Source organism: Psammomys obesus, unplaced genomic scaffold (genome assembly GCF_907164565.1).
Source record: "Psammomys obesus unplaced genomic scaffold, mPsaObe1.curated_primary_1811, whole genome shotgun sequence".
Lineage (NCBI taxonomy): Eukaryota > Metazoa > Chordata > Mammalia > Rodentia > Muridae > Psammomys > Psammomys obesus.
Genome location: NW_026596125.1, coordinates 4,009,338 through 4,019,817, shown reverse-complemented (window position 1 = coordinate 4,019,817; position 10,480 = coordinate 4,009,338). Strand labels below are relative to the sequence as shown.

General features: G+C 44.3%; 1 protein-coding gene across 1 annotated transcript in view; it reads left to right on the top strand.

The window, feature by feature from the left end:
- LOC129665075 (cytochrome P450 2C44) overlaps window positions 1-9,961 on the top strand; it is a 22,753-nt gene extending 12,792 nt beyond the window's left edge. The window contains exons 5-9 of the mRNA XM_055591574.1: window positions 504-680; window positions 1,995-2,136; window positions 2,870-3,057; window positions 7,652-7,793; window positions 9,346-9,961. Of these exons, the coding sequence (XP_055447549.1) occupies window positions 504-680; window positions 1,995-2,136; window positions 2,870-3,057; window positions 7,652-7,793; window positions 9,346-9,527 (831 nt within the window). The 3' untranslated portion in view covers window positions 9,528-9,961. The remainder of the gene's footprint in view (window positions 1-503; window positions 681-1,994; window positions 2,137-2,869; window positions 3,058-7,651; window positions 7,794-9,345) is intronic.
- The last annotated feature ends 519 nt before the right edge of the window (window positions 9,962-10,480 follow it).

Here is a 10,480-nt window from a genome sequence, read left to right as displayed (position 1 = left end):
AGGAGGGAAGCAAAGGAAGGAAGAGAAAAAGAAAAAAAAGAAAGAAAGAAAAGGAAAGAAAGGAGGGAAGCAAAGGAAGAAAGGAAAAGAGAGAGGAAAGAAAGGAAGAAAGGAAAGGAAGGAAGGAAAAGAAGGAAGGAAGGAAGGAAAAGAAGGAAGGAAGGAAGGAAGGAAGGAAGGAAGGAAGGAAGGAAGGAAGGAAAAAAGGAAGGAAGGAAGGAGGGAGGGAGGGAGGGTAGGAGGGAAGGAAGGAAGGAAGGAAGGAAGGAAGGAAGGAAGGAAGGAAGGATGTCAAGGAGATTCCCAGTCATTTCTACTGAAAGCCACTCAGTACCTTTCAGTTCCTGACTCTGAGGTTGAGCAGAGGTAGGCCAAGCCCTAGATGAGAGGGACACTTCTCTTTGCATGCTGCTTGTCCTCTCTCCCCTTCTGTTTGCTAGCCACACCACTCCTCACATATGAATTTCTGACAGTTTTTTGTGTTTGCTTGCTTTCATTTTTAGATGTACAATCTATGGCCAAAATTCATGAAGTATATCCCTGGCAAGCACAAAGAATTCTCAAAAAGACTTGATGATGTTAAAAATTTCATTCTAGAAAAAGTGAAGGAGCATCAAGAGTCCCTGGACCTTGCTAACCCTCGGGACTACGTTGACTGTTTCCTTAGCAAGGTTGAGGAGGTACAGAACTAGGGAGGGGGGAGGTTCCCTTATATATTTCAGCCTCACGAAGATGCAAGAAGCCGTACATGAAGGTAACTCTTGTAATTCTGGTACTGTATGGATTGCTGGATAAAGGATTTGAAACAAATAAATAAATGAACCGTAAGTGATGTCATGCATACTTGATAACAGTTGTTGCATAGAATTTGTCCTTGGAATGCCACTGAACATGAAACACAGTGCGACTGGAAAAAAACAGTGTGGCTCTGTAAGTCACATCCAGAGCTCCAGATCCTAAAGCCAGTTTCCAAGCTCTGAAAATTAGCACTGTCCATGTTAAGCTTCCCCCAGCCGTACAGATGAGAGGAAAATGCCAGGCAGCTCTATTTCCACAATGATCAGCTCTCCCCTCTGGGAGGGCTGACCTATAGAGCCAGGTTCCGAAAAGATGTCTGAGAAAAGAACATGATGTCCCTTCCACTGCTCACTGATTTCCCTGAGTGAGTTGATGCATTTGCACTTATTCCAGTTACCAAGGGCATCCTTTGCAGCAGCCTGTTCATCCCAATTCATGTTAGGAGGACCACGTGCTTCTGTAGGAAAAATAAAACTATCAGGGTGAGGTGCACGCCTTTAATCTCGGCACTCAGGAGGCAAAGGCGGATAAATCTCTCTGAGTCCGAGGCCAGCCTGCTCTACAGAGCAAACAAGTGCCACTAGCAATAGTGAGTGTTAGAGAAGAGCATGTCAGAAAACCGGAAGTGGCCGGCGGTGCACCAGTGACCTTCCTGCTCTGGGCTCAAACAGAGCTTATCAACTAGCCTCTTTCCTTAAATATGGCACAAGAACTTATCAGTCACCAAACGTTTGTGTATGTGAGCCATTGTTGTGGGCACTTCCTGCCCATTAACTTCCCAGTCTCTGCTAAAGCATTATGAGACAAAGGGGAGAGATCAAGTAACACGTCAGGAGGACGTGTCATCAGTATCTGGGCCAACCTGAGACCACTAGATCCAGCCCCGTGACTTATTGCTCTATTCACAGAAGTACAGCAAACAAAAGGGATCTTGTTAAGAGTGGAATCTTGGCCGGGCACTGTGGCTCATGCCTGTGATCCCAGCACTCAGGAGGCAGAGGCAGGAGGATCAGTATGAGGTCCAGGCCAGCCTGGTCTACAGAGCGAAACCAGGACAGCCAGGGCCATACAGAGAAACCCTGTCTCGCTCGACAAACGAAAAAAGACAAGAGTGACCAGAGTGGACCCGTGTGCTGGGATTTTACGAAGCCCCCTCTTGAGCTCATGAGCCCATCTCTCTACCCCCCCCCCAACAGGAGAAGCACAACCAGAAGTCTGAATTTGATCTGGAGAACTTGGCAGTCTGTGGGTCTAACTTGTTTACAGCCGGCACCGAGACAACCAGCACCACCCTGAGATTCGGGCTCCTGCTCATCATGAAGTACCCAGAGGTGCAAGGTACCCTGGCTGAGGTGGTGGTGTTAGAAAACGGGGAGAGGGCACCATGATTCGTGGGAGGGGCTTTGCTTTTGGGGAACAGATTATGTCCCATGGAAGAGAAGCATTTCATTTAAGAGAAGATTTTCATATATGTTCAAAATAGGACTTATGAATTTCAAACCTCATCTGTTAGAAAAAGAGACAAAAGGTGAGCCATGAGTGAGCAAAAGATGTGATGGGCTCCATGCTGAAATTACACCTGGACCTGCCCACACCAAGCTTTGTGACCTCACATGAGCTCTTTCATCTTGCAAGCTTCTATTCTCCCACCTTCAAAACGCACCAAACTCCCCAAGGGGGAGTCTTAGCTCTGATGTAACTTTTATATTTCTTTCCATTAGCATATGCTAATTACATACAATGATGGATTTCATTATGACTTTTACATGCATATGTATATAATGTGTTTAGTTACTATTCATTTCCCCCACTTCCCGCTCCTTGCTGACCCCTTTCCTTTTCCCAGATAGTTGCCTAGTTCCTCTATTTTCAAGTTTTGGTTTTGGTTTTTTGTTTTGTTTTGTTTGTGTGTGTGCGCCGCGCGCCAATGAGCTAAATTAGGGCCCTTTACAGGGGATGGGTGAGGGATTGCTGACAGGGGGTGGGTAACACACCAGTAGATATCCTACTGAAGGAAATTCCAAGTATCTTGGTAACATAGGCCTGAGTAACCCTCACGATGTCTCCACAGACAGAGTTCACGAGGAACTTGACCGTGTCATTGGACGCCACCAACCCCCCAGTATGACGGACAAGGTGAAGCTGCCCTACACCGACGCTGTGGTGCACGAGATCCAAAGATACATCACTCTCCTTCCTTCTAGCCTGCCCCATGCTGTGGTCCGGGACACAAAATTCAGACATTATGTCATCCCCAAGGTTAGATGTGTTTGGAAAAGATGACGGGGAAGGGAGGGGCACCATGGTACCTGCTGATGTTGGGCAGTGGCTCTCTCTCTCAGTCCTGTGGCTGGAGAAGAGGAAGGTCAATTACACTGCCACCTCTGGGGCCTTGTCTCCGACCTCGCAGAATGCGGGGCAGCTGTCCGGAAGCCTCCCCAGGCTTTTCGTACTCTCAGAGGACTTGTACTAAATGGGCAGTGGCTTTGATGCTAAGAAGCTCACCTGATTCCTTCAGGGTGGGTTTTAGAAGGGGTGACACTGTGACGGTGTAGCAGTTCTAATGCTGAGCCACATCATTGCCTTTAAGCCCAATTTTCCGTTCCTAAAGTAGTTAGATCATTGCCGCCCCAACAGTCAGTCTGTGCAAGCCGGGGATGCAGCAAGACTTCTGAATTTACATTTAAATGGCTCCATAGCACACAAGGTGGAGAACAGATACCAAATGTGACCAAAACACTGCCAAACTCCAACCACCCTTCCTGTCTTACAAAAATGAGCGCAAAAGCCTGCTAAAATGGGAGTCTACACAGCTGACATGGGACAATAAGCAGAAACACCCCACTGGTCTGAAACCAGGGTACCCGTCGTAAGAAAAACAGAGGGGCTCAGTCAAGTGAGAGCACTTGATGCGTGCACATGGACCTGAGTGCACATCCCGGCATCCATGTGAAAAGCCAGGCGTGGCAAGCACCTGTGACCCAGCACTGTGGTGGCAGAGGCAGGAGGCTCGCTGGGCCCCTCCTTCCTTTTTAATAGAACAAGTTTTTCCTCTACCACCTAAATTGGTCTCCATCTTTCAGTCCTTCAACCTTCATCCCTGCCGTGCTGAGATTACAGGTGTATATCACCAAACCAGCTAAGAAAAAGTACTCAGGGGTAAGCAGGAAGTTTGCAAGATTTTAAAGATTTAAAGGTATTTTCAGTTATGAAAGAATTGTTTAAGTTTAGAATGCTAAATTATACAATTTTTTATAAATTAAAAGACATTCTATATTAGGCTAGGAAAACCAGTTATCTCCAAATAAAATTACCTGTTTATATTACATACATAAATGTATTTATATTACATATATAAAAATAACCATATTTTTTCTGGGACCAAACTAACAGATTCCAATTTTGACATGGAATTTTAAAACAATAAATGACAGGAACTGGGTGGTGATGATGCAGGCCTTTAATCCCAACATTCAGGAGGCAGAGGCAGAGGGATCTCTGAGTTTGAGTCCAGCGTGATCTACAAAGGAAGTTCTAGGATGGCCAGGGACTACAGAGAAAACCTGTCTCAAAACAAAAAAAAGATACAACACAAATCTACAGTTCTTCTAATTTATTAAACATTTTATATATGATTATGAATGGTTAATGAAATATATAAAAATATACTCACAGAATGGAATAGACTAAAAATAAAAATTATAAGGGTTCATGTTTTAACTTATTCTATATTGACAAGATATTTAAGAATTTTTTTTTTTTTTTTTTTTTTTTTTTTTTGAGATAGGCTTTCACTGTGACTGCCCTAGAACTCACTATGTGGTCCAGAATGGCCTGGCAGAGCCCTGCTTGAGGAATAGTATTACTGCTGATAGCAGTAACTAGGGTAACCGCTGAAGAAGGCTGTCTGACAACAGTGACAGAAATTCAAAGCACCCGAAAAGCACCCCCACTGCTAAAAACGTATCTGTTGTGTAGATTTTTCTCAAAATTATATATATATGTATATGTATATATATATATTTTAAAGCCAGATGTTGAGGCCCACACTTACATCCCCAGTATTTGGCAGATGGAAGCAGGACGATCAAGAGTTCGAGGCCAGCCTCAGTTACATAATGAGTTTGAAACTCCAGCTCAAAGTACAAACTAAAATAATGTATTTTTGTATTTGAAGGTTAGAGAATTTCCATTTAAAAAGATGCTCATTAAACATGGAAATTAAAAAATTCTGCTATTTCTATAAAGTGTAACATTGTGCAAGCTACAGAACACCACAAGACCTGTGTGGAAACAGTGGGGGCTGTGTATGCCTTCTGTCACTTTAGAAGGTATCTTCCGGAGGACAGGTATAATCTGGTAACAGTGATCACATCAAGACAGAAGCCGATGACAAGTCAGCTCAGGGAAAGGAGGGAGGAGCCCATGGGATGGCTCAGCAGGTAAAGGAGCTTGCTGCCAAGTGATGGCCTAAGGCCAATCCTGGAGCCCACAGGGTAGAAGGAGAGAGCTGCCCTCTGGCCCCCACATACACACCATGGCATGAGGCTAAAAACAAACAGATAAATGTCGAAAATAATCTAAGAGAACAGGAGAGAAACATTTTTACAGTCTTTTGTGTGCTTTGGTATTGCATTATCATTTCCAATCCTTGCCCAAAAGTTTAAAGAAACACAAAGTGAACCGCAGAAAGAGCCAACTAAGCTGAGCACTCCGTGACCACACAGAGCTTAGTTCAGAGCCGCTGTGCTGCCTACTATGAGCAAGCATTTCTCCTGTCTGAACGTCAGCTTCCTTGTTTATATGATGTGAGCCAAAAAGCATCCGCGGTACTCGGTTGGCATGAGAGTTAAATGAGGTTTATAAACAGCTCAGCAGTGTCGGCAGACTCAAGGCTTCTGGTGTAAACCGTGGTCACCGGTAACATTTTGTCAGCTAAACTGGAGCTTCCTGAACACTCCCCATCCACACCCCCTTTCTACCAGGGAAACTTTGTCCTCTGTATGTCGGCGTACAAAACACGTATACACATTAAACTTTTCCTGGTGATAAATCATAAATTTATTTAAAACCATTTTTGCTATATGTATAATTTTACAATGTACTAAAGACAACAAAACTTGCATACTAATGAGATGGCTGTGCTTTTAGGTGCTGTTTGGTTTGGTTTGGTTTGGTTTGGTTTGGTTTGGTTTGGTTTGGTTTGGTTTGGTTTGGTTTGGTTTGGTTTTTCAAGACAGGGTTTCTCTGGGTAGCCTTGGCTGCCCTGGACTCGCTTTGTAGACCAGGCTGTCCTCAAACTCACAGAGATCCTCCTGCCTCTGCCTCCCTGAGTGCTGGGACTGCAGCCATGCATTTTTTATATGAAGAATGAACTGAGTGGACTGCTTGCTCCTGTAAGTAGGAGAACGTCTCTGGTGGTTGTCAGAGTTAACTGATACTTTGGTTTTGTGACTGTCGATGCCGAGAGTGCCACTTTGCATGAACCTACAGCACAGAAAAGCAGCAGGACGCTTAGTGCCATTCCGGAAGTCACTGAAAATCCTGCCCTAATCCCAGACCTAAACTGCTTCAACAAGGTCTTAATGGCACTCAAGTCAGTGACTCAAGTAGCAAGTTTTAAAACCAAACATCCTTTCTGATACAATACAATTTAAAAAGATGCATTAAATTTTAGACTTGCAGGCTGGAGGAAGACAGAAGGGAAAAAAAAAAAACCCTGAAAAGCCTTTGTTTTCCATAACTAAACCATTGCTCCTATAAGAGCAGAAAACCATGCGTGTATAGGAAGAACATAACAGTCCGTAGCATACAGCTGAGGTGTTCCAGCCCCTTTTCTTTGGTGGTGTGTGGTGTGGCAGCGTACTCAGTGGAGTGCTGTGTTCAGAACAACAGCGCAGTGCAGTCACGGACATGACATAAGCACTGCCAGAGATGCCTCAGATTCTTTACACATTTGACTCCCATTACGTTTTTGGTCCTTGTGTATTCTTTTACCGATGCTAGCTCATGTCCAGTTCCCACCCTTGGAGTTTGCTTTATATTGCTGCGATAGAACACTGTGACCAAAAGCAATTTGAATAGGGAAGGCTTTATTTAGACTTAGCTTATATATCCCAGGTCCATTGAGGGACGCTAAGGCAGGAATTGAAGCATGGAAGAACACTGCTAATTGGCTTGTTCCTCCTGCCTTGCCCAGGAGCACCTGCCCAGGACTGGGTGACCACAGTGAGCTGGGTTCTCCCACATCAATCACTAATCAAGAAAATGCCCATAGGCTTGACTACAGGGCAATCTGACGAGAGCATTTTCTCCGCTTGAAGTTCTTCTCAGATGACACTAGTTTGTGTCAAGCTGACAAAAAAACTAACCAGGACACACACACTCTTAGACTCTGTGGGATTGAGACCCACAGTTTAAGAAGCTGGAATCTAAGAGTCACAACAATCCTACAAGGCCTGTTTTTATGACCCCATTTGAGAAATGAAGGAAATGGCGGTTTGGTTGTATAGATCCAAGGCTCTGAATCCAGAAAGAAAAACAAACACAGCAAAGTCAGTCTTTCGGCTTAGGCAGAGGCTCCAGAAAAGCTTATGTGTGGACGGGTGAGTTCTCCAGTGAAGCGCCTGTGTGGACAGTGCAGCCTCAGATCTTCAGCAACTGATGCTTGCACCTGATCATCCCTCTTGCCACATGTCTGGCATGTGGGCAGACAAGAGGGTGTAGCAGCTATAACCTGAGACAGTCACCGGGGAAGCATGTACCTCCCCCTTTTTCCGTTGCTCCATGGTTTCCTCACTTGTGAGCTAATGCATAGCTAAGCACCCCTGTGCTCTCCATCTCTTGGTTCCAGGGCACCGCTATATTCCCGCTACTATCTTCCATCTTGTTGGATCACAAGGAGTTTCCCAACCCAGAGAAGTTTGACCCAGGACACTTCCTGGATAAGAATGGCTGCTTCAAGAAGACAGACTACTTTGTTCCTTTCTCCCTTGGTAAATACACACGTTTCGGGCAACTCTGAGCTTCTCTGAATTATGTCATGAGTAACTGACCCGCTGGTGTGAAGAATCAAACTGTCGTAACTTCCCAAGTTTAGATAGGGACATTCAAGTCTACACACCAGCTGCGCCAGCTAAGTCACCCCAGAACTATTTTGCTTTTTAAAGAAAACAAACATTAATCAAGTTCAGATGTCACTTGTTGCAATAAAGCAGGCCATGGTTGCAAATTTTGTCTGTTGATTTTCCTTTGTGATATTAACTTTTCCAAAACACAGATATAAGTGTCTTCATTTTTAACCATTAATCTTCTGGCTCTCGGAGCCAGAGTCCATCAAAGAACCTCCATCTTCTTTCTTCTTCTCCAAAATTTGGCTTCCAGTTGTATTTACTGTGAGGCCACAAAAATGGCTTGACATTGCCAGCCTGTCTTCTTTCTCACTGTTAGTCTTGTGTTTATTTGATTGGCAGTTTAAGGAGCTTGAGAGTGTAGTGGGTAAGCTGGTTGCCTACAGTATGTAAAGGCAGAAGTTTGATCTGTAGGCCTGCAAAAATAAATCAAGAAATAAACAATTCAGTAATTTGTTTCTAATTACAAGGATAATAAATGTCCAACATAAAAACTCTATAAACAAGAACAAGGGAAGGAAATAAAAACAACCTACAATCTCCCATTACAGAGATGACCACTTACTATCTTATCCAGATACTTCAAATAGTGCCATGGTGTAAGGAATGTGTAGGGTAGATTTTTTTTAAATAAATTTGGATTATTCTGTATAGTCTATAATAATCTACTTTCATATATATGCTGTGATAAAAGATATTAAATAATCTTCCACAAAAATGCTTTCCAGTTGCATTGTATAGTAGGTTCATAAGGATTTGCTTAACCGATCTCTATAGAGCCAGGTCTAGGTGTCATTCAGTCTTATCATAAATGATGATATAAGTACTGGCCTCAAAGCCTTGCTAACTCCTACAGATAACCCCTTAGAAGTGTTACTGCATTGAAGATGAATATTTCTTTAGTGTTTTTAATTTTTTTTATTTAAAAAAGTGTATGTCCCACCCTTGAAGATACCTGATAAAACAGGGTCAAATGAAAGGGGAGGAGGTCCTCCCCTATCAGTGGACTTGGAAAGGGGCAGGGAGGAGACCAGGGAGGGAGTTGGGGAGGGGAGGGAGTGAGGGATCGGGATACAGCTGGGACACAGAGTTAACAAATTGTAACTAAAAAGAAAAAGAAAAAAAAAAGTGTATGTGTATGTATGCATGTGCAGGGGCCTGGGGAGGCCAGAAGAGAACATCACATCCCTGTAACTGAAGTTAGAACTGTTTGTGAGTCGCCATGTTGGCGCTGGGAACCTGGCCCTCTACAAGAGCGACCGGTGATCTTAACCGCCAAGCCGTCTCCGTAGCGACTAGAGTGCTTTGATAAGCGCTAATTTACTGTCTTCCAGAGAGTTCTGATTGGCATTTTCCATCAGAGGCTTTCAGGCCTCATTTGAACATGAAGAGGGCTAATAATGTTTTCTCCTTGCAGGGAAGCGGTCCTGCGCTGGCGAGAGTTTAGCCCGGATGGAGCTGTTCCTGTTCTTCACCGCTATTCTACAGAAGTTTTCCCTGAAGCCTCTGGTGGAGCTAAGGGACCTTGATATCAAGCCTGTTGTTACTGGGCTCATCAACGTGCCGCCGCCTTATAAGCTGTGCCTTGTTCCTAGATAAGAGTTCATCCTCTTAGTCATTCAGAGCTAAGTAATTGTTTCTCTTTTCTATGAACAGTGTCTCTATGCTAAGTACTGCCCAGGACAAAAATGTTATTCATTAAAACCACCACGGGCATTGTTTTGATCTAAAAATTCCTTGACATAAAGGTCTGAGTCTTGTAAGCTCCCAGGACACAAGCAATGTGTCTATGTTCTCACCTTCTCTACAAACCAGGGCCCAGCAGAGCTGACACCAGGCCCCAGAAACCCTTCATATCAGACACCACCACCAAGTAGCAGAGCATCTTCATCTGTGGCTTTGGAGATAAACTAATTCTCTGTCCTTGTTCCAGTAGAGAAATTAATGTAATGGCCTACATACATTTTCCTGTTCTCACCTAAAATCATATGGTTTGTGTCACATTCACAAAATAAATTCTCACCCCAGCAATAGTTTCTTTGCATGTTTGACTTTATCTCAAGTCTCAAAAGATAAAAACATCCCCCTCCTTGGCCTGTAGATAATCTACTAGAGGTTAAGATGAAGAGGGAGAATCCAATGGTGGTCCACTGTCACGGAGCTCTCCCTGCTCTCCCCCCCCCCCCCGCCATCTATCTGCAGGCGTCGGTTTACACGTGGCCCAAGGAGCATCCTTAGGACGTTAGACCACATCCAGGACTAGAACTCAGACTTTCACAACTGGGCACTCTTGCCAGTCAGAGGGGAGGGACTGAGAGTGAAGAGCAAGAGGGCCAGTGGAGGAGGACAGGGCTACACAGGAGAACAGCAGTGACGGCTGCCCTAGAAAGGCCTGCAGCGAGTTCAGGGAGCAGCAGCTGCCACCACTTGGGCCAAAAAGCCAACTGCCATATATGAACAATCTGGGGACAAACGCAAAGACTCTAAAGACAGAGCTGAGGCAGAGAATGAAAAGACAAAACACAGACCAGAGAAAATGTTCTCGAAAGATG